The sequence below is a fragment of the Clytia hemisphaerica genome, unplaced genomic scaffold (assembly GCF_902728285.1).
Source record: "Clytia hemisphaerica strain Z4C2 unplaced genomic scaffold, Clytia hemisphaerica genome assembly, whole genome shotgun sequence".
Lineage (NCBI taxonomy): Eukaryota > Metazoa > Cnidaria > Hydrozoa > Leptothecata > Clytiidae > Clytia > Clytia hemisphaerica.
Genome location: NW_027104613.1, coordinates 94,228 through 118,393, shown reverse-complemented (window position 1 = coordinate 118,393; position 24,166 = coordinate 94,228). Strand labels below are relative to the sequence as shown.

Below are 24,166 nucleotides of genomic sequence, written 5' to 3'. Positions count from 1 at the left end.
TTTACGAAAAAAGTTGCTGAAATACTGAATGTATAAAAGTATAAGCAAAAGAAGATATGATATCAGAGCGGGTTAGAGCGCCAGCATGTTTAAAAAGTCTGCTCTCGTGGATTCAGCCTTTTTAATGACAGCGAGGTAGTCAGAACTGTGTTTTTTATCGAAGAAAACATGCTATCAATCAGAGTTCCATCTGGAGCTTCGACTGAAGCACTGTCCCACCATCAAGAAAATAAATAATAACAAACACCAGAGATGGCAAGCCGATGACGAACAGAATGACTGCTGTAAGTTTTCTCGTCACACTGCACATATTTATCACACCTTAGTAATTTTAAAAGAATTCAGAATGCAGCGCAAACAGCGAATGCTGGACGTTTTATTTTATTTTGAGAGCTTTTTGACTGCACACAAAACTATTGAATTCTAGAAGGATGTGAAACTGTACAAGTGAAACATAACTCTTTCTTTTTTAAGGTAAATGTTGGGACTTGCGCACGTTCACAGCTGAATAGCGCTGACAAAACTGCTATAAAAGCAGCATCTGAACGAGTATTGAAGAAAATGCTGACTAATGTGAATTATTGGAAAGATTTCAATGAAGAGGTGGTCATGCAAAGGAAAGATCAATAAGTTTTTGCTATGACAAATACAAATGGTGAATACTACCCATACTACCAAAAGCAAATTACAGGATTTAAGAAAGTAATACACGAAGAATTCAAAGAGACTCCTGTCAGTACAACAACATATATATCACATCAGATAATACTTTGTAAATACCCTAACTATCAGCAGTAATATTGGTATTGCAGTTACACCGTCTTAATCTGAATCTTGTTAATTCAATCACTTTGAGTTTCCAATTTTTTCGGAATTCCGAGTTTTTATGATTTTTCGGAATTCCGAATTTTTATGATTTTTTCAAAATTTCTAATCTTTTGATTTTTCGGAATTCCGGATTTTTACTATTTTCTCGGCATTCCGAATGCTTCTGACTTTTCGAAATTCTGAATATTTCCAATTTTTCGGAATTCCGAATTTTTCTAATCATAATGTTTCCTAAACTTTTGAATTTTCGGAATTCCGAATTTTTCACCTCTAAGAATTTCATTTTATCTTACTTTCAAATTTTGGTAGATTTCACTCCTGAATATCTTTGAGTTATGGTGAAAAATTTTGATCATATTATAGAAACTCTAAAATTTTAGTACTTTCTTCAACATAATTCTTTATTTGTGAATTATTAGTAAAGCTTTATCTTTTTTATCTATTTAAATCAGAAAAGAATTACACCAAATAGCACAGTGTTCACTCTTTCTAAAAAAGTTAACGAATCTTCAATCCGCTACTTTTTTTATTAGAATTATGACTTAAAAAAAGTATGAGAATCAGATTTGCATATTTCTATGAGAAAGTACCTTCATTCTTAATGTCTATTCAGGTTAATTTCTTAAGACAATTATTCAAGCTGAACATCCGTCAAAAGTATAACTTAAATCCGAGTCTTAATTCAAGTATTCTTAGGCTGATCTTCTTCGATTTTCAGAAGCAGTAAAATAAATAGGAGTCGATTAGACTTCCTTTATTCTGTGCCGACTTTTCACAGTAGTATAGAAACAAATGGATGCATTTTTCCTAAATTTTTAGAAACGACAATTTTCTGGTTTGACGACACAGTGTTTACTGTAATTTTGGATCATTGTGCAAAAATAATCAGAAAAACTAATGGGCCAATCCCGAGAAAACAGACGGACGAACAAAGGTTAAACTAAAGGACCTCCGGGGCAGGCCAAAAAGAGTGCAACAGCTCAAGTGATCAACACAATGTGTACCACAGTGTATCTCACTCGTATAAAGATGACTACAGCATTGCATTCTGGATATCAAGCCGTCCCAAATGTGCCTCATCGCGAGTTATCTACCGTTAAGGGCATGCTAGGTCACTTGTTCGACAGTACACATGTTCGACAGCTCGGTTGTTAGACATTTTGGGGAAATTGTTGAACAATTATATTGTCGAATAACTGGGTAGATCAGTTGTTCGGCGCTTACTTGTTAGACATCTCACTTTTTCGACAATACACTGACATTTAAGTCGAACAATTATATCGTCGAACAAGTGAGCGTCAATTTGTTCGACAATTTAGAGAGATTATGTATCTGGAATTCTCTACGGCTAAGGTTTAAGTGGCGAGGGAAATGGCGAGTAAGGCAAGTAATGGCGGATGAAAGCAAGTTCGATATTTGACGTGTTAATACAATTGTTCGACAACCCAGTTGTTCGACGATACATGCTTGCAGGGCAACATTTTTCATGAATCCTGTATAGTCGAACAGCTGGGATTTTGAACAATTGGAAAGTCTAACACTGTAGTTGTTCGAAAATTTTAGCAAATTGTCGACCAAATGTATTGTCGAACAGCTATAGTGTCGAACAAGTGTGAAGACCCCGTTAAGGGTCTTAACCAAAAGATATCCATGTGGCTTACATGCATACATATACAGTATGAATTGCACTGTTTCTTAAATTTCCATAACGTTAAACGAATTTTAAAGGAGAAAAATTTGAACGAGTGCATGCATGTATGCATAAAATGAAAATTGCAAGGACACAAATCGTTAAAGGTCAAAAATAGAAAATGGGTATACATCAGCAATAACATCTAAAAATAATTGCAGAACCGAATATCTCAGAGTCTCAATTATCTTACAGCTAAATTACGGCAGATCTAATTTCGCAAAAAATACGCATGCAAAAGAATTATAACATTTTTCTTGCCGGATATTAGCAATCAGCAAAAGATGGAAAATTCAAATTTCATTGACGTAAATCCTACATTCCAGAAAACTTGCACTTTGCGACGGAGAGCATATCTATTCCTCGATAAGGGTGATTGTGAATGGTACCTGGAATCTAATTTTGGCTGTACTTTGCTTTTTGATAATTCTTTATGACGCTGAGTCCAGTGAAGTAGACTAGGAGTGTTTGGCGAGGTTGCCATTTCATGGGCCCCGGCGAGCCATTTTGAGTGAGGGGGCAACATTTTGGAAAAAAAATGTTACACCCTCAAAACACCTCAAAACGATATCTAATTGGGAAGAATAATAGTTTTTGTGGTTTGATTTGGTCTCAAACCAGCTTAAAATAGTAACTCTTAAAAACGTATTACATGGTCTACCAAAAAGTGGGGGGGGATGGACCCCCCCCCCCCCCCCCCCCCGTTGACGGGGCCCATGCATTTTGAGAGAAATATTAAAAATCCAATTAACAATAAAACTATACTTGGAGTTAAAAGATATAATCAAGAATGAGAAAGAAACATCAATAACAGATTTGCAATCCCTTATTCTCAAATAAAAACATTGTGTCATACTATTTTTACTTTCCAAAAAACAACTAAAATCAGGTTGACTGTTCGCCTAAGAAAAGCATTATTACCATATACTACCGGGCCACTTAATCCAGCCTATAAAAAAAGCTTCCCAGGGGGTCTGTGAGAAGGGGGTGTTTTTATATAGGCTTATCTTTAGTAAAATAAACTCGGAAATAAAAGCTTTCCTAGTGAAAATGATAATTTTAGGAACATTTTTTCAAATCTTCACATCTTCAAACATCTTCATTTTCAAATCTTTTAAGGATGTTTTTTTTATTTCATAATATTCCACTCCTGATATTCTTTCCAACGAGCAAAAAAGATTTTTTTCTTTTTTCTCCACTGTAAATTATATTGAGGAGACTAAATTAATTGTTATTAATTTCAAATTGGGTTGGGATACAGACGGGGATTACTTGCCCAGATTATTTGGTTTACCCCCGGTTTACCACAAAAAATAAATTCAAATAGCAGTATTACAACAGAGCTCTTCATCTTAGAGGTCTTTATTAGTGTGGGTGCAACAAGAAGGGACATCGAACTAATGGGTTGGTATTTTAACGACCGGGTTAAAGAGGAAATTCGAACAGACCCTACTTAATGAGTTCTTCCAAGAGCCTCATTAAAAAAGCGTCAATTTCAGCTACTAAAACATAGGAGGAGAAGGAAAAAATATTAATAAGAGGGGTTGTATTGGTTGGAAATGGTTATTAAGATATTAGTAATTAACCGTCCACATGAAGAAAAAAAATTAAAAGCGCGCAATATTCTAAATATAGTATCGTTTAAAGGCTACAATTAAGAAGGTAGTTTGTCATTAATGGTGGTACTACTACCTATTTTAACCGCATTCCTATTCTTGATTTGTATTTTATGGCGGTCGTTAACGCAGCCTAATACTAATTAGACAGTAACAAAGCAAATTATTAAACTTGGTGGAGCCATAGTGAATTTTTCATGGGCCATCTGAATATCCGTAATAAGGCTAATCAACGATGTAAAAATAATAGATAACCAACTACCTCTAGAAGGCACTTCTCCCAAGAGAACAACCATTGTTTTCCTATTGAAATGAGCACTCCTTTAAATAGCTCTGTGTGCAGTGCGTGTTATGCTTTTAGCTAGATTTTGACACACTTTTTGACATCCACTGAATTGATAGAAAATTTGAATTGTTATTTAATGCAAATTTTGGAATTTTTTTCAAAAGATAAAGGTACCAATCTTTAGACAAATTGACTACGGATCGGCCTGATACCACTTAATCTTCATCTGGATAAATAAACGCTCATAAAATGATGTTATCTGAAAAATATATGTGTGATTTGAAGTGCAATATCTCACGAATGAAAAGTGCATGAAGGTTGCCTGATACAAAATAAACAGATGAATGTTTATAGAACAATAATATCTAATTAAAAAATTCCTTCTGTGAGGCTGCCTATAGGAAAATACACTTTTTCTAACCCAAATTTTGGACAAATATACATCACGTGATCGATTCTGTCCAATAGAAGGTTGCAAATGAAGCAAGTTTTTATTTAATTGCACTTTTTACGATGCAAAATGTCATTAATATTTTTACAACCATAACACGGATGTTTTTTGAGAATCAAGGCAAGTTGGTTATCTATTATTTTTACATCGTTGGGCTAATATAGATATGTATCGTAAAAAAGCTTTTCTTGCATCTTTTATCTTTTTTAGTAAAGGCTTGGGGACACGAGAAGCTTTTTTCACGTTAGTGCAATGCAACATGCTCCATACCACCAACCTGAAACGCTTTCTCGTGTCTTTACCCCATTTTTCTTGCTACCAATAAAAGTGAAATCTCACTCAGCGTGTCTTTTGGGTATTTCCCTCACTTTTTGTCCCATGAAACAAAAATAGAAACCATGGAACACACACTTTTTTCTTGTGTTTGTGGGATGGAGCATGTTGCATTGCATCAACACGAAAAAACTTCTCGTGTCCCCATGCCTTAAGTAAATGTTTACTTTGTTATTTTGTCCTTGTGAAAAAGCTTTTGAACATTATAAGGACCCCAAATATTCAACGGAAAATCAGTCAATTCTTCCTAATCATTCCGATGTCTTTCTAATTCGAAAATATGTTTCCCTTTAATATCGAATTAGAGGGAGAGAGGGGTAGAGAATATCGACTTTCCTTATTTATGTGCTACGCTAGTCGCAAAATTTTAATTAGATGTGTTTTCTTCGAGAGAGTATGAACATTTAAAACAACAACAAATCAATTATCGCTAATAAGTTTAAAATTCATTAAAGAAAGTTTTCGCGAAGAACTATTAATCGAAAATTGGTCATGATTTCTTGAATCAAAAACAGCTACTTAATATCTGATTGTTGGGTTGAAACATCTCACGCAACGATGATTTATGATACCCTCATGACCCCTATGGTACAATCATGTTCGTAATATTTGAGAAAAAAGGGCAATTCCCACGAAATCTTATAGCTACAATCGATTTGGAAGCGCTCTAACTTAGGTTGGAAGGGTAGAGTTTTAACTCTGAGCTTTAACATGAGACTTAAGACTTCGGAGGACCTTAGGATTCAAAAGTTCAAGAATGGTACAGAGAATATAGCCTGGAAGTCTATAAACCCCTCCCAAATTGAAATATTCGAATAAATTTATCAATTAGCCCAAAACCGACTTTCTCGCCCGAACTTTTAAAATTGCTAAAAGCGAGGAATTAACCAAAATTCTCAATATATTTTGACCGAGATTGTAGGCTTGAATTCTAGTTTGGACAAAAGTCACCTGAAAGTCGACAGCACAGATTGGCCCAGATTGTAACACAGGAAAATTATATGACATGAAATTCGAAATCGTAAATCAGATCTCCTTCCTTCCTAAAATGAATATCGTTTATGATACTCTAAGTGTAAAAGGAGTGGATGGCCAAGTGGTCAAAGGCGTCAGCGTCTCAAACCCCAATGACCCCCTATGATAGGCCTGAGTTCTAGTTTAAACAAAAGTCAGCTGAAAATCCACAGTATTAACAAATGCGAGTGCGAAATTGAAATAAATTGACCAGCAGCAGGTGCATTTGATGTCGAGGCGGTGTAAGGAACAAGTGTCGTAAATAAGGACCCGAAACGTCGTCACATTCTCCAGCATAGCTTGGAGTAGATTTGCTGGTTTCAGCTACAGAGATACGATGTTTTACTACTGTGAAAAGTAAAGATGTGAACAAGCCATCTTGCCATCGCGATTTTGCCGCCTCAATATCGAACAGATGGGAGACAGAAAGTCAGCCTGCTTTTAGACCGAAATCGTTGCACTTTAAAACTGTTGACAAATGTGAAGTTTGTTTTCACACTCGCAATGAATCACTGGGGATTGAGGCTGAATGTGCACTAAACAAGTTCCTGTTGGCCTGACTAAAAAATAGGTCACTATGTTTATGGGGAGAGTAAGACTCGGCTTTTGATCTGCCGAAATGGTTCTAAGGGTAACAAAAAACAACAAAAAATTACAATGTTCCATCATAAAGGCTGAAATTTTCACCTTTAAAGGTCTCTCTTTTAAGAGCAACGAAAATCACGACGAGTCAAAACATTCATACCTCTCGTCAAAACTTTGTCTTCATAAGGGTTCGTTCTGCACAAACGTACACGAATCGAGTCTCTCTAATTCGATCATGAAAAAACTAAAAATTTTCTGCGAATTAGAGAAAGATTCAAATTTTTGAGACTATTTTATACAACTTTCCAGGCCGAGGGGAGCAATATTTTAGTTTGAATTATAGAAAGATTCAAATAGCACAGATTCGAATTAGGGAGAGTAGTTGACTGTATGTGCAATTATGTAGATGTTGAACATTGCTAACTGTAATGGTCAGTACATAGTGTAACACAGGAAACTTATATGACATGAAATTTGAAATCGTAAATCAGATCTTCTTCCTTCCTAAAATGAATATTTTTGTGAAAATCTGTGACACTATAGAGCTGTTTTTACATCGTACTTTTATAGGGCATAAAATCGTCCTACCTTGATTGTGTCGATTCGAATACCCTCTTTTCTAATGGCTGAATTTTTACCTAAACCAGCTCGCAACATTAAATTTCTGTTACAAGTCTCGCATTTGAAACTAGATCAGGATCGTGGCTCTTACAACAGCCAAATTTATCGATCGACAAAAAGTATGCGCGTTTTTCTTTTGATTTGCTTAGATCATGATTGACTGAGGACGACGGTAAATCAGTACTTCTACAGTCCTCGACTTCTCGATTTTGTGGGTCGAAAAAGCTGGTTGTTCCGAATCGTTTAAGGTACTCTAAAGTCCTCAGAAGTGCAGATACATCAAATCCAAAGTATCCGGCAAAAAAAATAAAGAAATCGTTTGCGGGTTTTCCGAAAAATTAATGTGAAATCAATGTGTGAGGACTAAACAATAAATATTTCAACCTCGAGGCCCATAAAAGGATCATTTTAAGCTGATAGAATTTAAAAGTGTCCTAACTTATAATAAAAAAGGGCACTCGTACGGCGTTAGAACCAACATTTTTAGAGACGAAATCAACTTTCGAGTTCAGTTATTTTAAATCTATTTGGTGACGTTAAAAAGAGTTTTCCTATAGATGGCGGCGGGGATATCAACAAAATAATGAAATATTTTGATTTCTTGAACGTGTGCCAAACCATAAAAATATGAAACACAAAGAATTAAGAAAAAGAGGATGTCTCCTGAAAGGCTGGTTTCGATGCCAGTGTAATCAGGCATACAACATTTTTTTATAAGAATAATATTACAAAAGAACACGAGGCTGAATTTAACCGAAACTTAAGAACAATATTGTGTATAATCCCAGCCTCAGGATTCCAATAAGGGCCAAAAAAAACTCTTGATTCAAGCCACCTTTTCTTTAAGTCAATCAATGACTTAAGCAAGAATATTAAGAACATATAAGAACATTTTAAGTCTGAAATCACAGAAGAACAAGAGCAGCCAAGCCTCAGAAAAAATTATTTATTCGTATAAATATAGCGTGTAGTTGATATTGAATCTGATTTGATTGGATGATTTGATTAATCAGGAATAAAACACACTGTCTTTACATAAGAAACAGTTAGGATAATTTAAGATCGGCTGAAAACATGGGCATGGTAAAATTCATGCCATGAAAGAAAATTACTGAAAAAAATATACAAAGCTGGACAACCCATAAAGGCTTATTTATCGGACGAGACAACGGTAAAGAGCTCAAAAGTTTCGAGAACAAAAATCCTCAAAACTAATTAAAATTCTTATAGAAAACGTAAACAGAAACGAAACCCACAAAATCTGATATTCGATCAACGGGAGAACGACATTAAGCCATACACCACTTCACACATCAAAAGTAAAAATGCCGACAATTATTTCCGACGAGTGACGGAGGATATTTTTTCCATTAAGTCTTAACATATCCGAGAGCACGATGACGTCACATGTGTAAACAAGAAGTGACGTCACACATGCATTTTTTGCGTTATTGCTGGTATGCTTCAAAAATGATACATAGATATTCTATCCAAAATTAAAATTTTTCCTTGTTCAAAAATAGATATCCTAAGGTATCTTTATACAGTTCTCTCTAATTCGATCTTCAGGGGAGGTTCAAGGTTCGAGTTACAGAGAGTAATTCAAACCATTTTCCAGCTGAGGGGACCAATATTTTAGTTCCAATTACAGAAAAATTCGAATTATAGAGATTCGAATTAGAGAGAGTCGGCTGTATCGACCTTTTATTTAGGTTGGCCCTTATATTGGCGCTATAATTTGTTATGGGGCGAATTAATAGCCTAATAAAATTTGGACAAAGCATCGATATTCAACGACATTATCAGCGATTTGCCAGCCAAGACAAGACACTTAAATGCTTTAAGATGCAAATTTCTGTTTAATCTGTTTTAAAGCCAATTTAGTAATTCTTATACTTAAGGTGATATTTAAGACCCTTATTGTCCTTATTGGCGTAAGCTCAAAATTGGGCAGTGACTTATCAGCTCCCTCTGATAACATTAGTACTTATGAAGTATCGTTTACAATGCCACCGTTGAATTTCAAATTCTAGGCTTAGGCAAATTTAGGGCGTCAGTCATACCAAAACTTAAAATACTGCTACCCTCCAGAAAAAGCCTCATCGTTTCAGTTTACTTCATTATCATTCACAATCATTATTGACACGTGGATTCCATTCATCAAATTTTGATTGAAGACCAGAATGATTCCCTCTTCAATATCACATGTTGTATGTATTCTCGTTACGGTTCATCATAAACCGGACACTCCAGTGGGAATCTTCTTGAAGCTTATGGAACCATGATTGATTACATAGAATTATCATAATGCCCGATAGAAAAAATTGTCGGCATTCTTGGTACAAGAGCCTCGATTCTAGGTAGGATTTCAAATCAAGGTCACCTGACGAAAGTAAAAACCGTTTGGAAGATGGGAAGGGCGTTTACAGATAATTTGAACGCTTGAATTATACTCTGGTAATTAAAATAATATGAGTTGTCAAGATAATGCTGTAGTAAGTTAGTATATTCACCTGGTGGCTGTTAGCGGAGCCGGGAGTTAGGAAACATGTCCCCTTTTCTATTTGCGCTAGACCTGGGAGTTCGAATGCTGTGGTGAAGCGCCACACCTACTCTCACCTCCCACTAACTTACCGTCTAGATCAGATTACCCAATCTAAGCTACTCATTCGTTGAGTTGGCGGTGATTTTTAGTTTGTAAGGCGAATGCTATACCGAGTGCAGAGAGAATGCTGTCCATAATGAAAATACCGAAAAATCCTATTTCCTCCTTTCGTGTAATATTTTTCAAAATTTTCACGTTTATTTCTAGCGTGAAAACGATAAAAACTAGCTTAAATTTTTTTTTTCGCTTTGGAACACTTAAAGCTTCAGGCTCATTATTGCTAGGATTCGAATTTGCCGGCTATATAAAAGACGGTTTGAAAGCTTTTGAGAGTAAAGTTTAAAACTGTTGTGGAGTCTATTCTTTGAATATTGGTGTTCTTATAAAGAGAACCTTTTCTTATGAAACGGTGACTACCTTAAAGGAAGAAATTTTGGCGGAAAGAAAATTTGGCGGATTTGGCGGATTTGACTGAAATCCGCCAAATTAAGTTCCCGCCAAAATTTCTTTTTTCCGCCATCCGCCAAATTAAATTCCCACCAAATTAAACATTTTGAGAATATGATCTCTTTTAAGGTATTTTTGCTATTTTTTCGCTGTTTTGACGCCATCTTAAGGTTAAATTTTTAAGCGACCGCCAAATTAAATTCCCGCCAAATTTATTTTTTTCGTCCATCCGCCAAATTAAATTCCCTCTGAAAAAACTTTTTTGGCCATCCGCCAAATTAAATTCCCGCCAAAATTTCTTCCTTTAAGGTAGATTAAAATGAACATATAAAGTAAGAAATTTCGAGCTGTGAAAAGCATGTTACATACATGTTATGCATTCCACAACATCTGGTCTTTTAACTGAAAACCAATATATTCCGACGAAGCATGCCAAAATTTCAATCAACCATACATGTTTCCTATTATATAGGAACTAACTATATGAGAACATAAGAACATTTTAAGGCTTCGCAGACTCGGAAATACCCAATTTCTAAGGAAAATGGACAAAAATGCTCAAAAAAGGGAGAAAATAAAAGCATTTTCAGGCTGAAAACTCAAAAAGTTAAGAGCAATAAAAGACTTTGAATGTTTATAAAGAAAAACGTTTATTTCGTTAAGTCAATTTAGTTTAACATTGGTACACTTGATTCTCCAGAACTGGAACCTCTATAGTCTGAATCGCAGACCTCTACAAAACCCCAGGTAGTATAAGGAGCACGAATCCGTTAGTGGATGCCAGCAGCATGGAACCTCTATTACTCAAATGTTTCTAATTCGAGCAAGTTTTCTTGTCGCTTCAGTTAGCAATTCTTTATAACCGAATCTCAATAGCTCGAAATTTCAATAATTCGAACAAAAGTTGTGTTCCCCGCGCGTCTTTGAGCTATGGAGACTCAACTGTATGACTAGCATAAGGCACGGGTCAAATCTCTTGCTTTCGGCTAGCGAAGTCTTAGCAAAACTTACAAATATTGATACTGTTCACACTATTGGATCGACTAATACAAAATCTATACTGGCTCATTATCTAAAAGTCAATGAGACCGAGACAAAGTTTGGAAGTGAAAAAATGGAATGGATTCGAGTCTAATAGTGTCGGATGACGTTGCATGAATGTGTCTGTGTATTTGCAGTATGTCAACGAATTTGAAGCCATTCAACCCTAGTAAGCCGAAACTTAATCCCGACTGGAGCATGAGTTGATTAACTCGGCGGCGAACAAAAACAAAACGGTTAGCTGAACAATAACTTACTGATTTTCCAGGACAAGAGTATCAATGTCAACGATACGTTTATCATCGTTGTGAAGAATGTAATTCAATTCTGTGTTCAAACGAAGGTTCTTTTCGTGGATGCTTTGTTTCTGCCGAGAGAGAAAAAGAGAATAGTAATAAAGGATTGGATAAATCCTGGAAGGGGATGCTACCCTTGCCAACCGACAGGGTGCACTGCTGAATTTCGAAAAATGGAGCCTAAATTTCTCCGAATCTTTTCTCAAATTCCCCCAAAAAGGCACCCTACAAGGACTCATTGAGGTGAAAAAGGTAACCTGACTGGCACATCTCCGTATCCCTTTTTGCCCAAGTACCCACTCCCCCGGGGATAAAATAAACGAGATTGAAAGCTTTTTTGGCAATTTTTGGAATACTCTAAAATAAATTGAGTTTATTTAGGAAATAAAAATATAAGATTTTTTTCCAGCGATCTACCCTCGATTTAAAGTTTCTACTATCAATCTTGGCATTTTGATAGCCTTAATACACTGTGTTAATGCTTCTCCAATGCTAAAAAAATAACACAATTGTAAGGACGAAGTTTTGTCGTATTAAAGTAGTGTTATGTAGTGTTAGAGAGCGACGGGGAGTTGGTTTAGTATAATTTCCTTCGCTTAACAAAAGTCACTTAAAAAAACTATGCCAGGCATAATTTAATGCACAGCAGTAGTAGTGAAAAGTCATTTCCTGATTGGCAAAGAAATTTTATACAAAGCAATAAAAATTTGGCAAGTCGAACAGAGAGTTGAATGGACTGATAAGCTTTACAGATTAACCTTAAAAAAATGTGTCCTTTGTTTGATGAAATCATATCTGGCATCATATGAAATAGATTTTAAAACACGAAAAAAATCAGAGACGCCATTTCTAATTAAGTTAAGCTTCCCGTTCCAAATAAATCTGATCTTAAAAAAACAATAATGAACTAATTGGTCCTCGTAATTGCCTCGTTATCAGAAGAAGTATACGTACTAGCTAAATTGGAATTAAACAAAAGTTCTTAAGTATTATCATTTTAAAAATGATTTAAAAAAAACCTGGTATTTGTCAATTAATTAGGCTATAATTGTCCAAAAAATGGGTGAATTATTCATGATTAAGTCAAAGTTGGAAATTGACGTTTGAACGGTCTTTCAGTTAATTTGACGAACCTGTTTCTTGCTATGTATTTAATTAATTTCTCTCAAATAATACGGTATTTGAAATTCGATATCTAAATATTAATTGTTTTTACTTGAATACCTTATCAGCCCTTTTTACGCCGGCCCTTATTGGCGTTAATTTTAGGCTAATAAGGGCCGGCGTAAAAGGACCGGCGTTAAATTAGGGCCGGCGGAAAAAGGGCCGATAAAGTAGTCTGCTACTACCCATGTTTTCTTGAGAATCGCCGAATTTTAGAAGTACCGGTCCAAGAAAAAAGCGAAGTAAGACACAGTGTTTAAGTAAGTAAGTAGTTAGTATATTCATCTGTTGGTTGTCGGTGGAGCCGTGAGTGAAGGAGCCTATCCCCTTTTCTATTTGCGCTTAACCTGGGAGGTTGAATGCTGAGGTGGAGCGTCACGCCTACTCTCAGCTCCCAGTCGCTTACCGCTTAGATCAGATTGAGTTGGTGGCGACCGGGTACCAATCTTGCAATTCTTAGATTGTAAGCCGAATGCTCTACCGACTGAAGGCTCTACCGGCCACAGTCTAAAAGAGCAACCGGTAATGCTAAGAGCTACCATCTTTGCACCAGATCGTTCGTTGAATAGCAGATTGGGCTACGACGGGGTTTAAATTTATTGGTAGAAATCATAAACAAAAGGTTAACATCTCCAACATTTAAGCGATACCATTTTCTCTATGTCTTTCGCATTAAAATAATTGACGGTATTTGATCTTTTAGGGGAAACTTGATTTGTAAATAGGCAATTTCACTATCATTCCATTCCAGTTATAGAGGTTCGAGTTAATAAGACTTCTTCACTGTTAACCGTACACAGGACAACAAAGAGCTATCAAAAGTGACCAAAATAGCCATTGAAGAAGCTATGAGAGTAGTATTTCTTGGTGACGGATAGTAAATACGAAACGTTGCTACATAATAAAAAATTGCGTTCTTTTTCAACGGAAAACAAAACAACAATAGACGCGTGTGGATTGCGAAAGACACGCAGCTCAAATTCGTCTTCCTATTTCGTAATTAACGTTGTCTGACAGATGATACATATCTAAATTTAGAAATGGGGCGGCCCCAACCAGTGAATAAGGTCACGACAGACTCCTATCTTTTGATTGAATCTAGCTGCGAAACGTGGAATAAATATGAGATATAAAGACCCCTCTTAGTATGAAACCATCCTTAGGATAGTTTATTGCTAAGGCATGGTAAAATAATTTATGGGCCCAAGTCTGACGTTACAGGCGACGTTCCTTGATTGTAAGGCCGTTGGAACGTACTAGAGTGACGTTTGCGGAAAAGGGTATGAAACAATAAGGCGCGTGCGCTACACATATCATGCATGAAAACTCCAGCGACGTACACGAGGTTTCACAAGTATTCATTTTTGATGTTTTAAAAGTTTCTTGGTTACAGGGCCGTTAGAACACATTAAAATGACGTTTACGGAAATTCGAAAACAATGAGGCGCGTGTGAGACACACACAAATGTGTTCTAAAATAAACTGCTGATTATTCGAAACATAGCGTTCAGTTTCTTCATTGCTTTTTGTTTTTGACAGGGCCTATTGATCATTATCTCGATGATGTTGCGCCCCTGCAACACACGTGGAAGATTTGGCACAAAGATAATCCCCGATGGAAAAATTCTCTGAAATTTCATCCCCATCTGAGAATTAGGCTAAAGTCTCATCTCAACTAGATTTCTGAGTGGTAAGCAATATAAGCTTAAGCCCATTTGCTTTAAGTGTGCTACCCTGTGGAAACCACTATCAAGGGGATCAGTCTAATTACGCTGGTACGGTTAAAGTACATAATTAAAGCGAATAGACTTTAAAATGACAACAAATGATTTTCAAGCATGTTAACTTACAGTTGGAAAGTAGAGTTTTAACATGAGACTCAAAGACTTAGGACCTCAGGATATCAGGATTTAAAAGCTCAAATTTGCTCCAATAAGGCTTGGAATATAGCCTAGAAGCCACCAAACCCCTCAAATATTCAATGAAAGAAAGTGGATGAGCTAAAATAGCTATTCTCGTCCGAGCTTTAAATTCTAAAATACGTTAAAATACACTAAAATGTCAATATATGTCGACTATGATGGGTCGTTGTAAAACATGGAGTAGCTCCATGGAGTACTCCAATGGAGTACCTATTGGAGTACTCTAAATATATTGCAGACCAGATTTTAGATCGCCGCGAGAGGAAAATAAAGACCTGTATGATTTTGTATTTGCTCTAAAACCACTCTGTAGCAAGAATGTAGCTTTCATGTTGGTCTCTTTTTATATCCTTTCATGTCATCTGCATCACATTGAGTATGAAATTCTCATATCAAAGAAATAAGTTGGCGGACTCCATTTATTGTGATTGTCTTATTATTTTGTTAATTGAAGTGTATTTTGTCAATAAAATGACAATGAATAATTTAATGCTCTTAAACCCCTCTGTAACCTCTCTCACAGACTGTCCCCAACTGCCATTTCATATCCAGTCATACTACCTGCATCATATTGAGTATGATAAAAATTCCTTTTGGAAATGGGTTGATAAGCTATGTATTCTATGATTGTCATAATATTTTCTTTAAAAAAGTCAATCTGTTGACAATAGGACAAAAGAAAAATATTGCTTAAGAAAGCTCTAGTGCCCTACTGGTGTTACATAAATAATATAACACATAATACTATATACAATTACACTGATATTATATGTATTATTATAAAGTGTTTGATATATCAGAGCTATTCTGCAAGCTAAATCTGGTCTGTTAATTGTAGAATCAACAAAGATTTTTAAGCAGAGAGCGTGCGCTATATGAGCTTTACTGCCAGAAATGATGGTAGCCATTTTTTCACAAACAAATACTTTAGAAATTCTTTTGATTGCTATAAATTGGAAGTTTACAGCTGGTGGAAAAGGTTGATTATCAAATTTGTGATATTCATCGCTCTGACAGGTATTTTAGGGGGTACTCCATTAGGTACTCCATTGGAGTACTCCATGGAGTTAATCCATGTTTTACAAGGACCCACTATGATTGTAGCATGAACAGGGTGTCGTGAACAGGATTGACTTCGAAAAGTAATGCTTCTATTTTTGAAAAACAGTAGCAACTTTAGCACTAGAATACGGCTCAAATTTATGAAACAAAACCGAAATGATATAACTTAATATACCGGCATTCAGATGTCATTTCTTTGTTTTCAAAATTTCTTGGTTACGCTACACAAACCGTTGCGAGGAGTTAAAATAACGTCAGCAGAAGTGTTAACGGAAACGTGAACACAAAAAAGCGCGTGTGCTGCATACGGCCCACGAAAAAACGACCTCAAACTATTTCCATAATAGCTATGTATACGCAAAGTTTCGTAATTATAGTAAGCTACTAATGACCCCTCTCAGGATCTAAATTTAGTACGGAAAAGGAATTATGGGGGCGAAAAAAAAAAGAAAGAAATGAAATTACAGTTAACATGCGGTTGAAATTTGTAATTCTATTTAACGATTATTGGTTAAAGAGGAAACTCGTGCGTCATTTACAAAGTTTCCAACCCTTTTATTCTGCGAAATTCATTTTCGGGGAACTAAAAAATCACGCGACTCCTGGCTCCAGTCTTTTTCCTTGTTCCCACAATATGGAGACAGACATAGAAGAAATAATAGAGTCTTTGTTTGATAATGATAACTTCTGTTGGTTGGAGCACAACATTGTTTCAACGTTCATCTAACGTTATATGAACGTCATGGACTTAAGATGGACGTTCAGAAAACGCTATAGGTGTAACTTGGGATTCTTTGTTTCTTGTTGCTATTGGTAATGATGTCAAGACTTGGTGGATTGACGTAAACAGTTCTGAATTTGTGAAGCACTGATAGTCTTTTGAGAAAGAAAGAAAGAATGAAATATTTTGAAATCATTTGGTTAGAAAGAAACCTCAACACCGGAAGATCTTCAGCTACTGATTATCTGCACATAAAATAATTTGTTGCTGAAAGGCTGAAAGGGAAGATGATCTAGATTTCTACATATTATAAAATAATACGTCTTTAATGAACTATTGAAAATTTTCGTCTTCTTTCATTAAAAAGAAAGAATAATTGTAGCCAACTCATTGAGTCATTCATGTTATCTTGATTCTAGAGGTAAACATTTGGCTAAAAGTAAAATTTGACGAAAATTTACGTTGTTTTCATCCCCATTTGAAATTCAATGAAAAAAATTGCGCTCCAAAACCATCCCCACTGCATATTTTGACCTGAAAACAATAAACTTCAATCCCTATATGGAGAAGTAAATCGAAATTTATTATAATCTCCACTACTGTGGGTGAAGTTCCACCGACGCTGCAAGACAGGGGTGTATGCGGCCGCTTAAACGCTCACAATCGGTTACGGCAAAATAAAAGCTAATCCCGCCTTTACGAAAATCAAATGTAACATCAGATTTGTGATTAAGGTCACCCAAGCTGCTATGCTAGTGTAGTACCTCATCAAAGTAACCTCTAATTAACGGACACTCTAAAAGGCGGACACCTCTGATTAGCGGACAATTTCATTTTCCCCGGCTGTTTCCTAGTCAAATCCTCATAAAAAAGTTTCTAAAAGGCGGACACTCAATGAGTGGACCCTCTGATTAGCGGACAAATTTTTTCGCACGAAATGGCCAAAACCCTTATTTTAGCTCTTCAATTAGCGGACATTGAATATTCAACGGGTCACAGACGTCCAAAATCGAAAAAAAATTATTTAGATATTTTTATTTCAAGCACTTATTAGTCTTATTATTCAAATTATTTCTACAAATTTCCAGTTTTCCCTTGACCCATTCAACGAATTGTATTTTCAATTTTGGTGTTATATTTCTAGATTTTCTTTTATTTCTTAAAAACTAAATTGTTGCGTTTTAATAACCTTTCTCTTGTTCTTCTATGGCCTAGTGTCTGCAGATAAGTACTTTAGACCCCAATTTTGTATTTTCGACACCCTGGGATGGCCTAATTTCAAAATTGGAGCTCCGAGATCAAAAAGGTTTCTAAAAGGCGGACACTTCTAATTGGCGGACACTAACCCCTTTCCCCGATGGTGTCTGTTGGAAAGACATTCAAATGCGCTTATATTTTCCGCTCATTTATTTTTCAGCTTGGAAAATTATGACCAAAAATAAAAACAGTATACACACCTTTTTGACACAGACTTTACATATGTTTAGAATGGAGTGAAAGGGAGCGAAAAGCGATGAAAAAATATGCATTAGGCTAGAACTAAGGTAACCTACGTTTTTTATAAGCATACAGAAATCCAAAAACAGGCTCGGAAATACTTAGATCAAGAAATTGACAAGACTTGAAAAATGCTTAAAGGATTTCGGGAAAATCTTAAAATCGGTAAAATTCCAGCCAAAATCGAAAAATGTAGGCTCAGGTAATGCTTAACATGTGCTTAATTTTGCCATATCTGAGCCTAAGTATGCTTATAAGTGCAATGCTTATTAAAAACATGAACAAAGATAAAGTGGAAAGATACCGGCAATGACATTACAATAAAATATTAAAGCATTACTCAGCATTTCACCATTCAAAATTTCTCAGAAAATAATTCGTAAAATACGTTATGAACACAGAGGAAATAACACAAAAACGAATAAGGAGAAGAAGACAGAAGAAGAAAATGAATTGCAAAATAAGAGGACGTTTAGATTAGCATGTTAAAACAAAATTATGGAAGTGCACGCCGAAAAAAAAGACGGAAACAAAGGAGGTCAACTTTTTTAATGATATACAATTAGTTTTCAAGCAACCTACGGTTTTTTGGTTTCTGTAAGGCTTGATAATGACAATGCGACACCACGACCGACTTCAAATGAAATAAAATATTATTTTTAGCATCCTGACTACATACCTTATCGGCCCTTTTTACACCGGCCCTAAGTTAACGCTGGCCCCTTTTACGTCGGCTCTTATAACGCCTAAGGCTAAAAACTTTCTTATACCAGACGTACCATTAAAAAACTGCAAAAAATTGAGGTACCCTATATCTGAAAATTTAGGTTGAATTTGAGGCTCATCGGTTCCTTGTTTTTCAAATGTGATCAAATCCCCTTTTTTACCGCGACAAACTAAGTTGATTCTATTCGGCCTAGGGGGGGGGCTCTTTCTGTTCGGAGGTCAAACTATTGGTAATAGCTCCTGAAATAATAGAGCTTTTGCCGTGAAATTTCCTGTAAATTCCTAACTTTTATTTTGCTTCAAAATAAAAAAAAATTTGACACTTAAATATTTTCACACCTTGAGCATGATGACATTTCTGACAGTAAGGTGTCACAAAAATTTACACTTTTCCAATACAAATTTATTTTTAATGTCAAATATATCGTTTAAACCGTAATTTATTGAATATTTAGGATAAAATAAGCTTTTTAAACTCAGGCAACTTTTTTCTAAAGCCTTTGTTAGAATACAATAGCTATTTATAAGAACAAAGGAAATTTTCGGTTTTTGCTCACTTTGGGCATGATGAGTGACGTCATCAAAAAAATTTTTTGTCAAAAGTTACCTTACGTGACAAGGATCTTGTGTGCCAAATTTTATCCAAAAAGACCAACTAGATCAAAAGTTAAGGGGTGGTACAGGAAAAGCCCCCCCCTAGTTCTGAACCGCCCCTAAAAGCCTAGGTTGAATAGGGTTAAGGAAATTTTTCTTCAGTTCCAGGCTATAACAAACTGAGAAGTGTTTCTAATTCAGTTATTACTCATACCATAGGATATTCATACTTAGGTCTAAAAATAAATGATATTGTAATTCAATTTGGCTTTCGTTTCAATTAGAAACTAAAAATGGTCTTGGGGACTTGCCAAAATATCCATAGATGAAACAAGAGAAAGAAAAGGCCAATTAAATCACGTTAATATCCATATTAATTGACCAATGGAAAGAAAATTCGCGAAAATGAAACCATTAATTGAACGCAAATCTACTTTCCTGGTTACAGGTAGATGATTAAAAAATGCTGAGTACTTCTTTTCATCTTTTACCGTCATCTCCCAATTACGCTCTGTACACACGTGCATAATTTCATTGTGTTAATTAGCGGGAAATTAAGGGTTTAGACTCACTAGGTACAGTTTGCGTTGCCTTATCCTTCGCATGATTTCGAATGCAATATATATGTACGCAATTTAGCAGACTCTATAAATATTGATAAAGTCTGGTATACCTTGCACACGTATGAAGCCTTATTTTCTCAAAAATATTCAATCTTTCGAACTTTTTAATTGCTTATTACCATATTAAAAGATGGGACTCAATTTTTTATATTGCTATCAATCGAGAGAGCATCTTGAGGTATGGAATTTCAATCTGACTTGCGATTCAAGAGTGCTCTATACCATCGGTAGAGCAGTATATCAGTCGAGAATAGAGACTAATTTATTTTCCGATACTCGGAGTTTCGTGCAGTTTCAGGCAGTCTTCAGTCAGATTTAAAAATAATTAAATTTCCATATTATATATCTTAGGCTGGATAAAAACGGTCATACAATAATCAAATGAGTAACATGACTCAATTATCCCCCCCCCCCTTCTGAGAAAAATTTCAGGGCCACCCCTCGTGAGTTCTTTTTGAGAGGTGCCATCCCTTTTTTAAGAATTATGACGAAGAAAGGTAAATGACATCTATATAAGTTTTAATAACAGAAGCTGCTTTTGGTTCCTTTTGAAATTTATCTTTATGCTAAACGTTTCGGCTTCGACAGAGTACCATCATCAGTTAAAATATTTTTTTTCATTATACCAAATTTTTTTTTTACTCAATACGTATGGAAGGATTGATTTATTTAGCATCTATCTATATAAGGGTACATAAAAATTTGCAAACAAGACTAAAGATATACATAATAGTCAAAACACAAATAAACCCGCGATCAAACTACAGTTGGCTGTCTCTAATTTGACCTTCAAGGGACCAAAAACAATTTTAGAGTAATTTAAACCACTGTCCAGCTGAAAGGACCGATGTCTTAGTTCGAATCGCAGAAAGATTCAAATGATAGAGATTCGAATGATAGAGATTCGAACTAGAGAGACTTGACTGTATTAAAGGCGTATCGCAAAACAAAAATAAAAAAGGAAAAATAGGGAGGAAAAGCAATGATAGGAAAACAGGCAACCCACAAAAAAGCAATAAATTAATTACTAAATTAAAAATCGATTTTGATAGTAGTATTTTTCTTGTCAAGCCATCCGCTAATTATTTTTTGATTGGAATAAAGAAAAATCAGCAAATCTGTGGTAATGCATGTTAAGAGGCATTAAGAGCCGTTAAAATTTTGCTTTTTGCGATCATATGTGGGTACTATTTAGCCAATACAAAGCCTTACGATGCAGTAAAAGAACCCATTATCGAGAAAAATTGACCGCGAATGTAATTATATTTGCTTTGCCGATACCTTCCTTATCTGGTACTCGATGTAGAAATTTTCTTCCGACACGCTAAAGCTCTGAAGGTCGGGAAAATTTTAACATCTGGAACCTTTGGATTACGGAATTTCTCCTGACCGCGTTCGTAAAATTTAGAAAGAGTCTGGGGACGGTAAAAAGTTACTAGTGCCCCGAACTAAGAGTACACATGCAAAAAAAATTTCCCGTGCGATTTCTACATAGTGCTCCGAACTGAAAAATGTAAACAAAGCAGGACGCGAACTAAAAATTTATTGAGAGTGGCTCTAAACCCAAACCCAATTACAGCTCAATTTATAGCAATAAAATGCGAATTCTTTGCTGCTACTAGAATAAATAAGTTTGTCTCCTCACATCGAATGACAATTTCACCTATTCAAGATCTTTCACTGCCGAAAAAAGTAAACAAGCAATGTCACGAACCAAACAATTAGAAGAGAGTGGCCATGAGCCAAATTTCCCTCAATCTAGTCCTATTTATACAGCAATATTGTGAACTTTTTGCTATTTGCAGAATCACTAAGCTTGCCTCAACACACCAAATGAAAATTACACCTGCACTAGATCTTTCACTACCTGAAATATGCATGTCAGCCTCTAAAAATAGAGGTTGACGAAACAGGCAAAGATGGTCCTGTTACCAAAAAATAAAAGCTTTGTCCCCAAGATACTGATACAATATATGGGAACCTCCCTCCAACTTTGTTATTGATGAAGGATGATTCTGCCTTTTCCAAATAAACAACACACAGGTCATGATCAACAAGTTTGTTGATGTCGGTTGGGGTTGGGCGGTCCGCTACTCTGCATGGAGAGGGCGGTCCACAGGCTCTAAAGGTCTAAATTGGAATGCAGCAGTTTAAAATTCCAGCATAAAAATTATTGGTAAAACTAAATAAAACATACCTGCTATGCTTTCTTTGATTTGGCCTTTGAAAATATAGCCAGTCAACCACCAAAAACAAATAAATAACAAAAGATAATAATCAATGTCAAGCATTTTTAACTTGGTGCACATACTAAGAAATTACACTAGGTACTAAATATAATACTGAAAAAGTAATGAAACTGTCAAGTTTCAATAATATAAATCCACCAAAATAAACCAAAAACAGCCAACAATCGAAGGTTTGAATGTTTCTCAGGACTTCTCAGGCAGCAGAGATTTTCATGCTAAATTCAGTCGGGTGCAACCGATAGTCAGGCAAAAAGTGTAAGGACAGCTAGACACGACTGTGATGCGGTACATCAAACGATGACTACTATAGGTCTCCGATGTGATATTGGCCCGCTCCTTCAGAGTTTTAGCGTGGGCGGCCGCCAATACACCATCGGAATATCAGATAAATACCTCGCCGATATGAAGAATAACACGGAATAAAATTTCCAGTCTACATGTTTTTTTTATAAGAACATCTTAAAATTTTGAAGCTTTCGGATGTTTTTAACTTTTAGATTTTTAAGCCTAAAAATCTTCTTTACATGTTCTTATTTTCACCATTTTTTAAGCATTTTTGTCCATTTTCCTAAGAAATTGGAGTTTTAGAGTCTGCCAGGCCATAAAATGTTTTTAACTTGTTCTTAACATTTTGGCCATCGAAGCCTTATGTTCTTACGTATACAGTTAAAAAACGTGTATTATTCTAAGGGCAATATCGAATTTCTTGAAGGGGGCGTTACAAACTATTATAAGGAAATAGGGTATTAAGCAACAGAAAGTAAACGAACAGGAATGATAAAATCCTTAGCTAAACAGTCACAAAAAATCAAAATGGGTACGAAGTGCACTTAATTTAAAATTCTTATTCGGCCGCTATTATAACTCGAACACAAAAGGAGAACCAACGATCCATCGAGCTTTTAAGTAAAAAAGAAGCGAGCACTTCACTAAAAACCGGGATTTTTTATCTCGTTTCTTAGTGAGTTCCACTTTGACGATTTTCGAAAAAAAGAAGCCTTTCAAGTGTTTTGACGCAAATTCGATTATTTTGCTACTGCAGGAGGAGTGGAATAGACGTTAATTGCGTAAAAAAACGCGGGTGACGTCTAGTATAGGCTAGTAAAAAAGGTACTAATGCCAAATTTTCCATGGCTGGTCGATGTCCCCGAGGAAGGTCTTGTTTTTAAAGAATGATCTCGTTTGCTTACTCGTTAATTTTAATTTACAAGCTTTTTCACATTGGATTGATACGGAATAAGGTATAGATCATGGCGTTCTAAAGTTACTTTCTAAAGTTTAACTTCAGAACGCCATGGTTTAACCTGATTTTTTACTTATAAAAACCTTACCTACATCCCGGTAATAATGGAATCGTCTCTGAGTCTGTCTCAGTAATTTAAAATGTACCACACATTTCATCGCATTTCGATCAATATTGGCCTCTATAAAACTACCACGATGGCCTTTGTATACCGGTTAGCATAGATATGCAGATAATACACCTTTTCGACCGTAGCCGCCAATTGCCGCGCGGGCATTTTTATCCCACTAAAACCGTCCCAGATTTTTTCGCACCTATAGTCAATAGAAAATTGTGTCAAAGTTTTAGTGGGATAAAGCGGACAAAAAATGCCCGCTCATTCTTTTGCATGTATCGACTGAAACGGAAAAAGGGACTTGTAGACTGACCGATTCGCGGAAATATGCAGATAATAGAACATCTCTTTGCAGTCGAAAGTTGAAAAAAAAAAACGTGCTTTCCTCTTCAATTGAAATTTAAAAAAGTTACAAAATGTCATCGAATTTGTTGCAA

General features: G+C 35.6%; 1 protein-coding gene across 1 annotated transcript in view; it reads right to left on the bottom strand.

Moving 5' to 3' along the window:
- The window catches only part of LOC136824354 (coiled-coil domain-containing protein 149-like), a 58,749-nt gene that overhangs the window by 17,884 nt on the left and 16,699 nt on the right, over nucleotides 1-24,166 (bottom strand). The window contains exon 6 of the mRNA XM_067080509.1: nucleotides 11,775-11,884. Coding sequence (XP_066936610.1) covers nucleotides 11,775-11,884 — 110 coding nt within the window. The remainder of the gene's footprint in view (nucleotides 1-11,774; nucleotides 11,885-24,166) is intronic.